This window comes from Diadema setosum, chromosome 5, assembly GCF_964275005.1.
Source record: "Diadema setosum chromosome 5, eeDiaSeto1, whole genome shotgun sequence".
NCBI lineage: Eukaryota > Metazoa > Echinodermata > Echinoidea > Diadematoida > Diadematidae > Diadema > Diadema setosum.
In genome coordinates this window covers 827301-846195 of record NC_092689.1, presented here as the reverse complement: position 1 = coordinate 846195, position 18895 = coordinate 827301, and the positions used below count along the sequence as shown (strand labels likewise).

Sequence of the window (18895 nt, the reverse complement as noted above, 5' to 3'; positions counted from 1 at the left end):
GGGGATTTTAGTATGTTTTAAATCTCCACTAATTATGCGCGAAAGTTCTCCGGTTTTATCCATCTGAATAACTCCATGTGCAGTGATCTCAAACAGGCTGTCAAATTGACACGTTGAGCATCTACGCAACAGAGCCACAAGAGGGCGCGCGTCGTATTGTTATCGTGTCGGAGTGAAGACACCTCCTAGGAGCCGACAGCAAAACTCCGCGTACAGAGGCATAAAACTTAAAGGGATTGCATAGTTTGGTTGAGACCTAACTTCAGGTTTCTGATATTTCTTGTCGAAATAATGAGAACCTCTTATGAAATGTGAAAGAGCATGCAATTCCAAGAGGAATTCAACGTTTATTTGATGAAAATTGGTATTGAAATGGGTGAGATATATTAAAAAAAAAAAAAAAAAACAATCCTAAGAAAAGGTGGGACCCACATTTCATTACGATCACTTTGTTTTACTTTGTTTTTAGATGTCTCAGCCATTCCAAAACCGATTTTCATCAAATAAACTTCGAATTCCTCTTAGAATGGCATGCTCTGTACTATTTCATAAGTGGTTTCTTGGTATCTTGCAAAAAGTTAAAAGCCCAATCTTCATCTCCGCCAGTACTTTACATCCCCTTAACAAACATGGCTCAAGAACATAATATGAACATCAAGAATAATCAAGTAACCAAGCACCTTTTTAAACCGACCCGTATACTGTTCTGTTTTTCTTTTACAAGAGTCTACTTGTGCTGTTCGAATGTATATACCTTCCTTGATTATCCCTATATATATATGAAGAGCTTGCTTCCAAAAGGCGCTAAATCCATTATTTTCCAATGGATTTAGCGCCTTTTGGAAGCAAACTCTTCATATAATTACCAAGGGGCCTATGACCGTCGCCTATACTGTTTTGTTTTTCACATCTAGAAAAGTCTCTTTGTGCGGTTCAAATACCGTCCTTGATTATCCCTGTATTGAAATACATCTAGTAAAGTACGCGCTCACTTATTGCAAAGCCAGTGGTCAGTGGAATATTTAAGGGAAGGACTCTTGCACATTGTGTAAGTATATAATAATAATACAACATAACCCTAGTTGCATACAGCTCTTCATGGACTTAATGACATGATTATCCCCTAACAGCCACTAACATACCGAAATTGGAATTCGCCTTCTGGTCAGGAAGGCAGCGAGAATAGGTAGTGACCAAACAAGAAGAGATAAAGTTTTCCGGAAATTCATGATAAAGGTGTGTGTAAGTGCATGTGTGTGTCTTCGTGTATACATAATACAGTACGTCTGTGTGCGTGTGTGTGTGTGTGTTTTCGTGTGTACATAATACAGTACGTCTGTGTGCGTGAGTGCGTGTGTGTGTGTGTGTGTGTGTGTGTGTGTGTGCATCGGTGTGTGTATGTGTTTGTGGTTGTGTTTGTATTATTTTTCATGTTACCTGTGGGATGTGATTAAGCTGTTCATTTCTTTGTAAACCTGATCGCTTTATATTCCCGGTATCAAGGGATGCATCTACAGTTTTAAGGATTTAGGACCGCAGACAAATATTTGGTAAAGTTATTTCGAGAAGCAATTCTGAATTTAGCCGGTCTTTCAGAGTTATTTTGAGCGTTTCTATTTACACTCCTTAATTGTGATAAAGAAAACTCTTGCAGAATTCGGGGGGGGGGGGGGTACAAAGGTATACGATATACACGATTTTACCGCTCAACCTGTGCATCTGATGCTTTAGCACATTGACTACTTAATTAAAGGTACAGTTTACCTTTGGGAGCAGTGATTTAAAAAATGTTCGAGATATCATATTTGATGCATATGTGTTGGCCAGTTGTATCACAAAACATCCTATCATGTAAAAATTTTGCGATAAAGCCTAAAATGTAAGGAGATACCCCTATTTTTTTCAAATAAACCATAACTGTAGACGGTTAAGTCCAAAAACATTTTATTATAGCTATTGTTCACATTTTTTAATATTTAACAATACTTAACAATGATTATACTGATTTAGTTTTTACATTGGTTGTTTCTATCCCTAATTCACATTTTAGAACTCTTCGAAGCTCTAAAGCTGGGTTTTTAGTTTCATCTGCAAATGGTAAATTATGCCTCTAAAAGAAGCAAGCTCTTCAGTAGATGCTGCGAAAGTTGTGATTTAAAAAAAATGACCAGTCGAATAAATTCATTTACCTCGATGGAGTATGCAGTGCAGTCATTGTCTGTAGCTATTTGACATCTATTTCCAATGTCCATTCTATAAATGAACTAAAAACTATTTTAAAATTTGAATTCTTTGCATAAAATTGACTTTCTCATGTATTATACCGCACTCATGTCTTTTGTTTAATGTCGATGATATCGCAGATCTGAATGAAAAGCTTGAAAATGGTTTATCAACATTCTAAATTTACAATTTAATCGATTTTTATTCATCGCATTTATTCATGACGAAATTTTGTGACTGTGTTAATATGTTTCCATCATGTCAGAACAGCAAATGAGCAATAAGATAACGGAATTTTCTCCAAGTTATGGAATTACAAACTGTCCGACTGTGCGAAATCTAAGACGCAAGAGGCATGGTCTTCGCCTGCTATTTTAACGGCGTGGTGAACAATCACATACAGATAACAAAAACTCCATTCAGTTGTCGGCTAAAGTAGGCATCTCGTCAAAAGACGAGCGCTCAGTTGAGTCAGTAATTCGTGCTATCAGTTATTCACACTCGGTACACAAAACTTCGGGTAAGTATCCTGGAGCACAATGGAACAGGATATAAGTTGGTAACTGAGCATGCGCCATTTAACATACCTCATAACTTCGCCTCCCAGGAAGCGATGCACATTGCATGGTCTTCGTTTATTCACGTATAGCTGTGAAGTTGGGAACGTGCGTGTTGGAATCCAACATCTCCAAGCACTGGTGGTTGGCAGAAGTTTTCACGGTTTTTTTCTGAGACTGCAGCAAAATGGCGTCCAACACACCGGAGATTGATATCTTCTGCAAGACCCAGGAGTACAAAGGGATGAACTTGATGGCCATGCAGATGCCTGAGATTTTTGAGGCCCTCCAGCAGTGGGAGCCACGAGAAGACGATGTCTATGTCGTCACATACCCCAAGTCGGGTAAGACTCTTCTCTCCCTTCCTCCATCCCTCTCCATACCTCCCCCCCCCCGCCCCACCCTCCTCTCACTCATTATTACACATGGTCATCCGTGCATAGATCAATGTAGTCCACACAGTCTCATACTAAAACATTTATCGCCGAAGATTTTTCTTTAATGACGAAATGAACGCTTCAGTAAGGAAAGTAAAGAAAGAAGCCAAATGAACTGGAACAGAGAAGAAATAGTGGACAATGAAGGTCCCATGCCCACAAAACACTTTTACTAAAGCGGTCTAAAAAATCAGGCTAGTTAACCACAGTGAAGATAAAATTTGATCATTGTAGAGTTGCCATAATCCTTTTTTTTTTTCTCCTGGTAATGTGAGAGTTCAAATTCATGAAAATCTTCGGTCAAGTGTTTAATTTCGTCGATGTTGGGCAATTTGTCAATCAATGTGAGATTTGCCATAATCTCCCTTTTTTGTAATGTGTGTCAGGGTGGATCCAGGAATTCCGTAAAGGGGGGGGGGGCTAAAAAAAAAAAAAAGAGAGGGGCAGACCCCCCCCCCTCCCATTTTTTTTTCCTTTTTTAAGAAAAAAATGAAGGGGGCGCGCCCGGTGCGGCCCTGCCTGTATCCGCCACTTCGTGTGGAGAAACGGAATATGATTTAGCTGGAGAATCGATGGGACATTTACTGGAAAATATATGACAGATTATTCTTTCAAAGCGTCTTTTTGTGTTACAGACAGCGTAAACTCACACAGGGTTAACACGACGACCCCAAGTAAAGTTCAACGCAACTTGCAACTGATTGTCACTGGCCAATCAAAATCATTGTTGCATGCATGTCTTCTTAATAGGGCAGACCCTGAGCCAATCAGAATGGTTGTTTCAAAATTAGCAATTATTTGCAATTGATTGCAACTTTCTTGCAACGGGGCCCTGGTCTCACATTTCTGGTGAATTAGAGAAGTAAATTTTCAACTTGGGGAAAAGAATTACGCATACTTTGATCGCACCGTCGCGACGCGTCGGAGCGGCAATATACTTCTGTGAAAGCAGGGAGGTGAATCCACCTCCTTGGTGAAAGTGTATCGATGCAGGGAGGCGAGAGAAGAGTCCCACCTCCCTGATCGGTGGTGTTCAGCACACACGTCTTTATGCCTCTCTGGCCTTGCATAATAAGTACATTATTTGTATCAACCTATGGCTCTACACTCTCTTACAGCCCCCAAAAGTTACGGCGTAGAGCACTCGAAGAGACAGACCCTATACTTCGATGTACAGTTTATAAATTTGGGGTTGTTTAGCATGGTTACTGAAGTGACAGCTCACCATTTAATATGACAGAAGTACTGTCCTAAAACGGTATATAATTATTGTAATGTGATAGTTCCTTTAGAGTTGTAATATTAATGCCCAGGTGAAAAATGCCGTCAGTGAGAGCTTATTTCTTTAAACGGCTTCTTTGTAATACTTTCCGACTCTGTACTTTGCTGAAATAATCACAACCACATTTTGTTTTCACAGGAATGATACTCCGAAACACAGCCCATAGATAAAAACAAACAAACAAACAAACAAGGAAACAAACATGCGTTGGCCTCACACCATGATACACATAATCACACCATAAAGTTAATTCGTATATAAACGAGAAAAACAAGTGTACCGATTTCATTTTAAAAATTCTTTAGAAATCTCTTTTGGGAATCTCAGGTTTCTTGTATTTTCACGGAAAGTTTATGTAGCATCTATAGGAACCTACGTGTGTAAAATAGATGGGATGTTGATGTCAATTTTCACTAAATTGATTTTTTTTTTAATATGAAATCTAATAGAAAATATTATATATAAATGCATATAGATATAAACATACATTATGTTTTCGCAATACGCTCTGTGATTAATTCAAGGTGGGAATCTGTCTTAAAGGATCAACAATATGCACAATCATTTGTATGGTAATTTACGTTTTCATATTTGTCAACATTTAAGCCTTTGGGAAAATGCTATCAAGGAACCTTTATGTTTCCCATGCGGCGTCCCCGCCTGTGGAAACTGTATACCAAAGTAACAATGTATGAGAGACTAAGATTGCGTACCCCAAGCTTAGGTGTATCTTCGTCAACCTTTCTCATTGTCGAGGCTGGTGGTAGATTTTACTTAAATGCAAATTAATGTATACCTGAAATCTTCTTATCTCAAAGATGTGTTTTGAATTAAGTAACCTTATCATCATTGACACGGACATAATATAAGAATGTAAATTATGAAGGTGAAAAAAAGAATTGTAAAATTGAATTAATTGAATCTCTTGAATCAGATCATTGCTTAAGATACAATGTTTTCTGATCTATCTGCCAATGAGTACAATGTTCCCAAATTTCCCACACAATAGATGGACAGAAGGTTAATGTGGCGCACAGAGGGTTAATAGTACAAAGGCAGATATACCTACGTGGCCACGTTTATATGGGTGCTGTTCGTTATTCCGAAGGTTCGATATTCCGAAGGTTCGTTAATCCGAAGGTTCGTTAATCCGAAACACGCAAATTCCCTATACCTAGGGGTTCGTTAATCCGAAAATAAAAAAGGGTTCGTTAATCCGAACATTTGTGGCGTTATTCCGAGGGTTCGTTATTCCGAAGATTTGTTCATCCGAAAATGAAATTCGGAAAAACGAACCTTCGGAATAAGGAATCTTCGGACTTAAGAGCCTTCGGAATAACGAACCTTTGGAATAACGAGCTGTAACCGTTTATGTAGGTCATTTTTATCTGAATTGGCACACATATCTTATGTAATGTCTTAGGATCTGGTATAAGTGTGTGTGTTTGATCGGTTAAAGGGATAGTATAGTAGTGGTGGAGATGAGGATTGCGCCTTTAACCTTTAACAAGAAACCACTTATGAAATTGAACAGAGCATACCATTTTAAGAGGATTTCAAAGTTTATTTGTTGAATATCGATTTTGGAATGGCTGAGTCATCTAAAACAAAGTAAAACAAAGCAATCGTAATAAAAGATGGGTCCCACCTTTTACTAGGATCGCTCTGTTTTGGATATCTCAGCAATTTGAAAACCAGTTTTCATCAAATAAACGGTGAATTCCTCTTGGATTTACATGCTCTTTCATATTTCACAAGGGGTTTCTCGTTATCTCACCAAAAATGTTAAAAACGTGAAGTTAGGTCTTAACCAAAACTATACGATCCCTTTAAGTGTACATGTTCGAAAAGTTGACCCTCGTTTATTTCGTATCAGCTTATCTCATGATAAGAGTCACAAACATTCCAAATAAGGCATGGTTTCAGAGGCAAACACAAACATGGGTGCATGGAAGATACCATGTGACCCTGACAATAGCAAGGCGTACAAAACACCAACCATTCAGCCCAACTCCATAATGAGAATTTTTGGATTTCTTTGTGTGAAATATTATGATGTTGTATGCACACAAACATGGATATGGATAGGCGCATAAAATATCCGCATAGGTTCACATGTTCAAGCATGCATACACACATATATAATACTTTTACAGAAGAAAAAAAAAACAACGCTTGTATACCTGCACACACTTTTACACGCAGTTTACAGACATGTAAATACTATGTCCCATTCAATATGAATACTTACAAATTCATTGTCAGATGATAAACTCTACAATCGGATAACATTTTGAACACCATGAAACCAGGCATTGGAGTTGTCTTTACTTTCTGACTTTCTTTATCATGCCAATGTAGGGACACACTGGATCTTCGAGATCGCCTCCCTGATCATGAACGACGTGCAAGTTGACAAGATCGACCGCTCACACATGACGTACGCCTTAGACTTGGCCCTGGCGTCTACCAAGGATGGTACCACAAAAGTGATTCCGGGTTACAAGGCCATGGAGACCTGGTCGTCACCACGTATTATGGGAACACACGTCCCTGAGGAGTTCGCACCAGAGCAGCTCAAGAAAGCTAGGGTATGAATGTTGAAGTCAGGACCATAATTAAGTTGACATAAAGTTTCCATTTATACATTTTATTTTGTACATCAGATTAATCTAGGCATTTTGGTTTGCTCAATCCTCTATAGTCTGCCATAACTGCGCACTCAAATTCGTATATATTTTCCATACGTTTGGGGTTTGTTTGTTTGTTTGTCATCATTCAAAAATCAATCGAACAGGAGGATCTCAGTTTGACAGAATTAAAATAATAAACGTTTTAAAGAACATTAGTTCGTAAGATCAATCGGGGCCTCGAACATGATAGCACTCAACCTTTCTTACCATTAAGTCATCTCATAATGTGTTAATTAACTTTTAATCAGCCAGTATTATCTTATCTGCTTACATCCATTGAGAAGATCGTATGAATAGTTATGAATCATAATCAACATTATATATATATATATATATATATATATATATATATATATATATATATATATATATATATATATATATATATATATATATATATATATATATATATATATATATATATATATATATATATATATATATATGTATAATATATATATATATATGATCACCTTAATTTGATTTTGCAGTTAATTGATGATAAACAAAAATAATGATGATAAATAATGATCGATGGAGATATTCCATCATTTATATAAAAACTATTTCACGTCCACATTAAATTTATTGGAATATCAATATCAAAATGGTAACAACATTACACGGATCTTTGTCTTTGCCCCCAGATCATCTATTTCTCTCGCAACCCGAAGGACGTGGCGGTGTCTTACTTCAAATTCGCTGAGCCAGCGTTGCCCCCGGAGATGGAGGGTTGGAAAGGCTTCGTTCCTTTCTTCTTGTCCGACAAAAGTAAGCCCAAAAGTTGTGGCAATCTAACTTAGTTCAATTCAATAAGCTCGTCGTATTGATATACACGTCTGTTAACATTTTTAAACGTTTTTTGTTGTTGTTGTTGTTTTGTTTTTGTTTTTTGTTTTTTAACTCCTCATAACGTATAACATTATGTGGATGCAGTTTTCTGGAAACCATAACAAAACAGATAACTACATTAATAGCTTAGGGTCTTGTAGTTCATTAGCTCGAAAAAAAAAACACCTATGAGTAATACAACCAGTTTTAGCGATCAGACAACAAAAATGAGTATTCTTTAAATCATCTTCTTTAACCTTCAACGTGTGAGGGTTATTTACGTGCAGTCATTTTTGCAGTGTAATAGCAGAGAACAGCTATGCGTATACAACCATTCAGAACACTTTGTTTTCATGGTTATGCCCAAATCATTACCAAAGATGCTGCGTCTTACACTGAATTTATCAGCTTTGACCGACTAACCCGTCATGTTCTTCAATAAAGTATTACTGAGTCTGTCATGATATCAATCAATCAGAATATCAGTGATTTTGTTTCAAATTGTATTCGTGTTTGTAGTGTTTGGTGGGAACTGGTTCCGACACGTTAAAGGGTGGTGGCAGCACCGTGATGCTCCAAACATTCTCTTCTGTAAATACGAAGATTTCCACAAGGTAAGTCGTGATCAATACTAGATAATCAATATCAATAGTATTGACACATCAAAAACAAAGAGAGACTTAACCATTCCTTTCCTCAGAACCTTTCGCCAACTTTTTGATGCCATTTTTTGTTTTGTCTTCTCGGGTCAGTTATGAGAGCCAAAGAATCACCATTGCTGAAATGTAACGGTAGAACATTTGGGTCTGCATCTAGTTTAGTCCAATTGTGTATTAGGATTATTTCTTGATGGAATTTGTACAGAAATTAATTTGTTATCGTTGTTGTTTGCATTTTGCCCTGTGTTGTTTTCAGCAAGTTTTGTAGTTCCCGTTTTAACGTCTTATTACCACCACACAGGGAATCCGTCAGCGTGGTTGATCATCCATACCGGATCGAAGAATAATGTTTCAACGCGTTTTCATCACCAAAATCTGTTCAGAGAAGTTTGTAAAGGTGTTTTGATGAGATTCATTTGTTTCTATCACTTTCCATTTACATCTATCCTTCCGAAATGGCTTACCTATGTTTTCGTGTTTGACACTATCCCCATTCCTCCTACTTTGATTTTTTTTTTTCTAAGGACCTTCGGGGGAGCATCAAGCGAGTGGCGAACTTCCTGGGTCGCAACCTGACTGAAGAACAGCTGGACAAGATGGTGGAGCTGACTGAGATGAAAGGTATGCAGAAGACGTACCAGCAGATAGAAGAAACCATGGGTGAAGACGGCAAGGCGGTCACAAGACTATTCGGACAACTTCCCTATCTCAGGAAAGGTAACAGGAATCACTTTTATGTCGACTGCATACAAACATGTTTACGAAACGATACTTGTCAATACTGGTAGATTACTACATAAGCATTATCGGACATTAAAAGGCAGGCTGTATAAATCACGCTCCTTCCCGATCCTATAGACTTCAGGAGAACAGATCAACCCTTTTGTCCAAAATGTGATTTAGGATCCTATAGCTACCCACTAATTCGGAACGGTTCTGGCAACAAAATTGTTAAACATGTTAAAAGCCTAATTTTCTGGGAAAGGAGATGCTGTTTTTTGTTGTTGTTGTCGTTCTTGTCGTTTTGAATACCTTTAAAACGAGTGGTTATTAAGAATAGAACTGAGGTGTTATTCAATCTATGTTATTTTAAAAAGTATTGTAATGGGTATTTTGTTGTCAGTATTATCAACGATGATGGCGCCCTATCTGCACTAAACGTATCAGCAGTGACGCTGCCTGTTTCATGCTGTTAAATGTCGTATATCTATAGTTTTTCAACAGAAATTTCACCCCTTGTCTCTTGGCAAACATATCGAGTAAATAACAAATTTGAAGAAATTAGTACAGTCTAGCCAATTACGATATACTGTAATTGTAGCATTTCTGATCCGTCGAAGTAAAAAGAACATCAGGAGCACCATACCAAGAAAGTCGAAGTGTTCGGACTAAATTTTAGTGTCCGTAAGAATTTTAGTATAGAATATAGTAAAGTCCAATTAGTCGTAGATTTTGTCTGTAACGTATCCGACTTAGCTTTGAGCTTCTTTCCTTAGTCTCTTGTTTTTGTGCTCATTTTGTTTGTTTACCTGTTTGCCTATTTTATTCAAAACGATCCATGAGAGACCCAACGATGACATCATGTCCATGATAAGAATTGGAAAACCAATTTTCTCTTTTACTACCGTTCATTACGTACCATGAGTCTGTCTAATAAGATTATTAATATCCTTGTTCTTGCAGGCAAAGTTGGAGGATGGAAAGATCACTTCACTGTGTCACAAAACGAACAATTCGATCAAGTCTACGCCATGAATATGGAAGGCTCTGGGATCGACTTCGAGTTTGAAATATAAACCAAGTATAACATATTTCCTCAATGATACTTTTTACTGAGTATGTACCACTGATTGGCACACACACACACACACACACACACACACATACACACGCACACGCACACACACACACACACACACACACACACACAAGCATGCACTCACATACACATGAACGCGCGCAGACATCCACATTTCAACCACCTATACACAATATAAATTACAGGACGAACAACATAACCTTTGTACATACACAATGTCCCTACATGCACAAACCTGCAGTCTGACTAGACAGGAACATTGTTAAAACATCAGCGGAAGGCAGACCCTGTTTCAGTGGAAACAGGTATGAAATATAAATATAAAGTTTCTTATATATACTAGTACATATAAAGTGAATATATTTCCGCTATACGTTGTGGAGGGAATATAAACTTATGTGTAAGTTGCCGCATTGTCTATCATGAAACCAGAATTACTGCAAGAGACGGTGATCACCACATCTACCTCGCACTTTTTGCTGCTGCCAATGATGTCGTCACCTTTCTGTTTTCAACAATTATAATTCTTAATGTTATGCACTCTTCTCATGAACTCCAATAGCACGTTGCTATCATTGACTAAGTTAGTGTAAGCAACTTCAGTTTCACCAACCTGACAAATTTTGAAATGATATCAAAATACACATCAAAAGTTGAAGGAAACGTCGCCATTCTTTACCTACTTAACCAGTCGCCTCTAATACACAGTGACACTTCCAGTAATAGCACGTTGATACCCATGAGCGGTTGTTGATAAAATGTAGAAACCTTTAGCCATCGGGAATATAAGTCACAAAATTAAAGTTAACCCATATCTTAGACCTACAAAGAGTGATGTCATTAATATAGATTTGATGCTTATGGGGCAAGAAGGTCTCAGGTACAAGTATTGATTTGATTCTATGAGCTAAGTGTCATTTCTTTATAAATTATGCCTCGACGTTGTACATATCAAAATTATGTCTCACTATTGTAGTATTTGCTCACTATTGTAGTCATGTTACATAATTATTACAGGTGTTGTGTTGATATACAGAAAACTGATCCATGTTATGTTGAGCACTCAATCCGTGATGATAGGGAAATCGTTATTCTCATTGTGATGAAGACTAATTTATTGACTACAACTGAGTCTATTTTCTTACACACACTATGATAGAAAAAACAAACAAACAACGAAATCATATGCTCTCACCATATTGACAATTAGAGCAAGTCGCAATGCATATATACACAGTGTAATTACATTCATGTTATTCTTACTATTGATGTTATTCTTAATAAAGTTGTTTTTTATTCAGTACCCTCAGTGCCATTATACTCTTTGACATTTTTACTATTCATACAGCAGCAGTCGTGAATGTGGTGATGATGACCGAGTGTAAAATTTATTTTTGATGTGTGTTGTTTAGAAGGACTCACTGACACTTTCACGGTTGTAACAGTTCCGTGCCATCTTGTTCAAGTTTGTGAAAAAAACTGTTTTATTAAGGCTTGTCAGTGTCAGTCATCCGAAAGAAAGATAACCCCATCTGATTATGTTCTGTGTTGAGGGGGTTGTTCTGCAAAGAGAAATTAACACATTGAGAAGGTGCAATATATCTTCCCGTTGTTATCCAGCATGGACTACGCAAAGAGCAGAGGATAGGGTAAGATCCAAGAATCCCCAAAGGGAGAAAATGAACACTATGAAGCATCGAGTAGTTCTGACCTTTGTCAATATCACACCTTCGACAACTATTGGGCATCAGTGTTACTTTGAGAAGCCCAAAAAGCAGACTGGTTTATCCAAGGGATAAATCACCATAAGAAGAAAAGACATACAGAATAACCTGCACTGGCTGTGACAATATTACTATCTTGGCAAGACATGGATAACAATGAAGAATAGCTCCAAAGAACACAAAAAAGCCCCCAGATTCAACGATTCAGCTCACTTTGCAATGCATATGAACGATGACATCTGGAGTAGTTACACGTATAGAAAGAGAGAGAGAGAAAAGGAGAGAGGGAGAGAGGAGGATAGATGGAGAGGGGGGGGGGGGGGGGGGGGAAACAGAACGAATCCGATGCTATGGACTTTCTAGCCTTTAAACAAGGCGACTCGCTCTGCGTGCCCCCGTATAGCGCGTTTACCCCACAAACCTGTTGGCCGGCGAGCGGAGCGAGCCGCCTTTATCCACTCGTTCAGGGATGTGTACTTTTGTCTTTGTTGCAACTGATTGACAAATTGCCCTACATCGACGTAAAAAAAACGTCGATGTAGGGCAATTTGTCAATCAGTTGCAATGAAAACATCTCGACGGAAGAATTTCATGAATTTGAATAACAAAGCAGTACCCGCTGCATGCTATAAGGATTAGAACCAACACTTGCTGTCGGGCGAAAGCTCGGTGGTCTAGTGGAGATGACGCCTGTCCGGTGATCAGAAGGTCGTAGGTTCGAATCCTGCTCGAGTATGTACGCCCATGATTTTTTATCATGGCTACTACTAAAACACTGATTAATTCAGTGCTTTTTTACGTCGATGTAGGGCAATTTGTCAATCAGTTGCAATGAAAACATCTCGACGGAAGAATTTCATGAATTTGTCGTTGTTGTTGCTTTATATTCTTTGACAAATTTGCGTACAAATTTGACGCAGAAAATACACACGGCACCAAGGCAAGCCTCGTTAATATATTATGATTGGTTAACTATTCTTATTTTACTTAATATTAACGAGGCTTGCCTTGGTGCCGTGTGTATTTTCTGCGTCAAATTTGTACGCAAATTTGTCAAAGAATATAAAGCAACAACAACGACAAAAGTACACATCCCTGAACGAGTGGATAAAGGCGGCTTGCTCCGCTCGCCGGCCAACAGGTTTGTGGGGTAAACGCGCTATACGGGGGCACGCAGAGCGAGTCGCCTTGTTTAAAGGCTATGGACTTTCAGGTCGAGACCATGTTTTGCATACGGCACTCAACTAGGCCGGCTGTGAGTCGGCCGCCCTCTTTCGTCGATGGACGTGAATTATTTCAAGCCTGTAATAAGAGTTTCTGAGAGAGGAAAAACGGATGATCACTACATTGAACTGCATAATTGGCATTAATTTAATGTTCCTTTAGATAAGAGGAAAATCAAAGAGACACTCTGACATGCATTCGAAATGCACCTAATTTCCAAAATGTATATCATCATAACCCAAATAGTCTTCAAGAAAAGTTTTTTTTTTCTCTTTCGTAATTAAAAAAAAAAATGTAACTTGTAACTTGCCATCGAAATAATTATCATCTCCAGCCCTAGATAGATGTTATTTTTTTCCAAGAGCAAGTAAAACCAACAAGATATTTCTCTATCTCTGAATTTACTCTTCTAGGTGCCATAAACATTGCAAATAAAAGGAGACGAGAATCAGGGAAATCTCTAACCTTTCACGCTTCTCTAATCTAGACGATGGCGCAATACGTGCAGTTTATGAAGAATGGGGTCCATCGAAACAGTTACTTCAAGAGTTTATATTTCATACATATTTATGTATAACGCCCATACTGCTATGTTTGCAAATTGCCATACAAAGAAGGAATCAATGAAAGTGTTCATGCCATGTGAATAAATATGAGACTGGGTGAAAATTTGATGGATCGTGTAAAAGAGACACATATCTTCTCACATTTTCATATAATAAAAGGTGTATATATATATATATATATTTGAAAAAACCATATTGTCTCTCAAATATGATTTAAGTCACGTTATTAGGAAAACGACTGATCCCTCCTAATCATTATCTTGCTGGAATCCCCTTTAGGGTCCAAGGGATGTCGATTTATTCAAAAGGATCCCAATGAGAGCCTTGGGGCACGTTTAATGAGAGCCAGAACTATTTAAATTTCTATTATGCCCTATCATCTCTCTATCATGTACAACCAAGCTGAAATTGTATTTTGTGTAGATAACCAAAACATACCCATTGCATAGAACGGTGAGCTGGCTCAGTCGGTAGCGCGTCTGCCTCCAGATCCAAAGGACCCGGGTTCAATTCCAAAGTCTCACTGAGGTTAGCTACCGTCCCCTCTATGTAAGAGGTAAAACACGTTCCTCGGGTAGGACATAAAATGGAGGTCCCGTGTGCGAGAGAGCAGGGAAGTGGAAAGAGAGAGAGAGAGAGAGAGAGAGAGAGAGAGTCGCGACTCATGCAGTTAAAGGACCCCGTTTCATTTCATTATGACAAGGAGCAAGGTGATGTTTAAAGGGTGTGTACAGTTCTGGTCGAGGTGAGGATTTAGCTTATAACATTTTGCGAGATATTCAAAAACTACTCTATGAGATGTCAAAGAGCATGCAGTTCTAAGCGGTATGAAAAGTTTATTCGATGAAAATCGGTTTTGAAATGGCTGAGATATCCAAAAACAAGGTGAAACAAAGAGATCCTAATAAAGTTGTGTGTAAAGGCATGTCGCCTTTTATTATCAGCACTTTTTGGATATCTCAGCCATTTGAAAACCAATTTTCATCAAATAAACGTTGAATCCTTCTTAAAATTACATGCTCTTTCGTACTTCATAAAAGGCTTTTCATTATCTAACTTAGGAATGTTCAAAACATGAATCCCCACCTCAACCAGTACTGTACAGTCCCTTTAACCTGGTGAAGTGGTCCCGCCTCACATCCAACTGGACCCCATGGAAGATCAGTTGGTGCAGCAGAATGTAAACTATGCAGTCATCTTCTCAGATGGAAAATGAAACAAACAAACAAACAAACAAACAAGCAAACAAACAAACAACAAACGGACCATTTGGGGGTTTCACCATAGTTTAAACTTTCTGAATCATTTAAAACACAATTTTTATTATTCATAAGGATTGCCTCAAGGACCCTCAACGATGCAAAAGTTAAATCATCCAATTTCGGATGCAGAAACCTTGAAAAAGGGTAAAAACAGTCTCTGTTTGATTGTTTTTTTTTTTCAACATATATATATATATATATATATATATATATATATATATATATATATATATATATATATTTATAAGTAATATATACATATTTCATTTTGATACACGGAAATACAACAAAAAAAATCCGATTTGGGTTAACATTTTGAGAGCCTTCTTGAATATTTCAAATTCGTCAAGAATGCAAGAGTTGCAAATTCAAGATAGAGTAAAGCCACTACAAAAAAGAAATTATGGAAATTCAAGTTTTTAGCGTTCATTTTGGCGGCCATCTTGAATCAAAATCTGACTTTGGAACCCAATTTGTAATCTTATGTTCTGCTGATTATGTCGATTTTGTAGTAGACCTATTGGTATTCACCACATAAAGGAAATTATGAAAATTTTATTTGTTGAATTTTTTTCACTATTTATAGGAAATTAGGAAATTTAAGTTTTTGGCGACCATCTTGAATCGAAATTCGATCTTGGACATCAGACTGAAATTATGACTATTTGTTCTTCTGATTATGTTGATTTTGTTGTATTGATAGCAGAATGCTGATGGGTAGGGGTTTTTACCATCACAGTTGGCTCTGCAGAATGGACTCCAAGACTAGTGAACACAAAACATGCTGCTTTGGGACCCTTTATTGTGTTCTGCTCAAACCTGTCTTTGCAGAGTAAAACAAGAATGTACAGTGATATGAACAAGGGGTACATATTTCGTGTGTTTTTGTAAAGACTTATCATAAAGAGGTACTGTAGTGGTCGTGGTAGTGATAGCTAGGCAATAGGCCTATACAATGAGTCAGTATATTGAGTAACATAAACATAAAGGACTTAACTTAGTGATGACCGTTTTCTGTATAGCACCTAATTATTGGAGGCAATTTTAAAATCTTTTGCCATCTTTTGTTCTTTTTTGTGTGGGAAAATAGTTATCGGTCAAAGTAACTTTGTGTTTCTATAATCAGGTGTCAGACTTTCATCTCTTCTTGAAAGGGTGTTAATATAAACATCTTCAATACGCGCGCTGAAAACATCCCGCGAGACATGACATAATAAGCCTATCAGGAGCTTAGTATCTGGATATTACGTGACTAATATCTATTGTGATGGTGGCCATTTTGGATTCCATTTTTGCTCATTTGAAAAAGTCGCTCACTACCATGTATGCTTTCCATTCTTGGTTTAATCTCCCGAATCTTAGAGCACAATTTTCACCTTACACCAATAATATTCCATGTTTATTTTGACTATTTCTAGGTCAGATGTAAGAGTTGAATCGTCAAGATTCGGATTCAGCACCCTGGAACCAGATGGAAACCATCATTTTCTTGGTGATTCATCGTTATATGAAAAATATTTTGGTGGCCATCTTCAATTCAATTCAAACTTTATTTTATTTTTTGAAAAGAACATAAACATTTCACTTTCTTAGGTAACAGAGAATAAGGTTGCATAATCAAAACAAAGTAAATTGAGAAAAAATATAATTGTGGAACCTTTGAGTAACAAATACGTTGTCATGAAAATTGACTGACTGAAGTGATAAAGACGATACAACAATACGCAAAACCTCGAAAATGGAGGGACCCACTAAAAAGACAAAGCTTGTAGAATGTGGGCGCCTCAGGTATATAAAATGTCAAATAGAAAAATTAGATAATGCAAAAAGGGGGGAAAAGGTTGGGAAAAAAGGTCAGAAAAAAAAAAGTCTGGAAACCCACTAAAAAGACAGAGTAACAAACAGACACACATACACACGCGAATAAACATTAAACGAGACTGGGAAGACGAAACTAATAAAGGGAGACTAAGACCATGAAGACAGAATGAGACAAGACTAACATAACAGGAAGACAATACAACGGACAGAAAGGCAAAACAGATCCAGCGATGCTCGACAGATTGATATCGAAAAAAAAAAATTACAGGATGCGTTAAAAGGATACGGAAATATAGAGAAATAGAGAGAAATAGATGCAAAAGCAATATAAATCAAATCAAATCTACTCCGTAAGTGTCCTAGGACAACAGAGACAAGAAAATACGAGACAGTGTAATATATCATTCGTAATCCAAGATCTTCGAAAAGGAATAAAAATGAGCCAACAGGTTAATTCAATTGTGTGGGATCATAGAATTGCAATAGAAAGGACTTTAATCGCCTTTTGAATGAATATATAGAGGGGGCATTTTTATATCATTATTCAGAAAATTCAAATAAATTGGGCCAGTAAAAATAAGTGTGTTCTCAGCAAAAAATCGTTCGTAATAGATGTAAATGAAATTCATTGGAACGTCGAGTGGGATACTCATAGAATGATTGATTTCTTAGAAACATAGAATTGAAAATGGACAGTAGTGAGTTGTTGCTGTACATGTACATAAATTGTCCCAAATTAAATTAAAAAACAAGTCTTTGATTTTAAGCAGCTTATTAGAGGCAAATAACAAATTTGAGTGGGAGGGTATGGAAGGATAACATATGACACGGAGAGCTTTCTTTTGTAGAAGGGACACGAGTGACCCTATCCAGTAGGTTTTGCTGAGTGTTGCCTCAGACTAAAACACCATGATTAAGATAAGGCAATATCAATGACGAATATAACATAAGTAATGATTTTTGAGGGATATACAATTCCATTCTATTTATAACGCCTACGCGAGATTGTGTTGCAAATATAATCAATGTGTAACTTCCAGGAAAGTTTGTCATCAACTATAGTTCAAAGGAATGTAAAATGTGAAACTCTTTCTAAATGAAAATAATTCAAAACTGTTAGTAGCTGTGCTCAAAGTGTCAACAGTATTTCTTAAAATCACATATTTCGTTTTTTTTTTTTTTGGCATTCAACGATAATTTATTGGATCTTACCCAATTATACACTTTTGACTTTTTGAACAAGAAAATTAACATCATTGTGGGTAAAAAATACATTAGTATCGTCAGCAAAATGGATAAAGGAAAGTACTTGAGATGCCTGACAAAAATCATTAATACAAAAAAGTAAATAATAGTGGCCCTAATAAAATCCCCTGTGGAACGCCGCATTTTATTTCTCTTATTACTGAATAATAATGTCTTTGATTGTAACAAAATGGCTTCTATTTCCTGAGTAACTGTTGAACCACTCCAAGGCCTTCCCACGTATTCCGTAATGTGTGACTTGTGGAGTAAAATATCGCGATCAATTTGTGTCGAAGGCCTAGTCTTGAAAAGCTGAAAACCCTCAAGGGTACAATAAGGTGGCCTAGCTCTTCCAGATTCAGATTCATGCCACCCTCGAAATAGGGTAAAGCCATCATAGGCCCCTATTTTTTTTTTTCAATTATCACCAATTATATATTTTATGGATAGCATTTTGGCGGCGCTCTTGAATAAAATGCTAAAACCTTCAAGGATGCAAGAGTTGCAGCATCCGTGCAGATTCGGACTCGGCACCTTCAAAATAACAACAGC

General features: G+C 37.3%; 1 protein-coding gene across 1 annotated transcript; it reads left to right on the top strand.

The window, feature by feature from the left end:
- Nucleotides 1–2967: 2967 nt before the first annotated feature.
- LOC140228403 (sulfotransferase 1B1-like) lies at nucleotides 2968–10478 on the top strand. The gene is made up of 6 exons (XM_072308622.1): nucleotides 2968–3124; nucleotides 6861–7090; nucleotides 7840–7963; nucleotides 8543–8637; nucleotides 9207–9399; nucleotides 10366–10478. Exons 1-6 carry the CDS (start codon nucleotides 2968–2970, stop codon nucleotides 10476–10478), a joined length of 912 nt encoding a protein of 303 aa, XP_072164723.1.
- Nucleotides 10479–18895: the final 8417 nt, after the last annotated feature.

Bases quoted from the DNA above. Each gene is read 5' to 3' on its own strand.
- LOC140228403 (XM_072308622.1), top strand. From the start codon at position 2,968: ATGGCGTCCAACACACCGGAGATTGATATCTTCTGCAAGACCCAGGAG. The intron at 7,091-7,839 runs GTATGAATGTTG...CTTTGCCCCCAG, and splicing joins AGCAGCTCAAGAAAGCTAGG to ATCATCTATTTCTCTCGCAA. The intron at 9,400-10,365 runs GTAACAGGAATC...TTGTTCTTGCAG, and splicing joins ACTTCCCTATCTCAGGAAAG to GCAAAGTTGGAGGATGGAAA.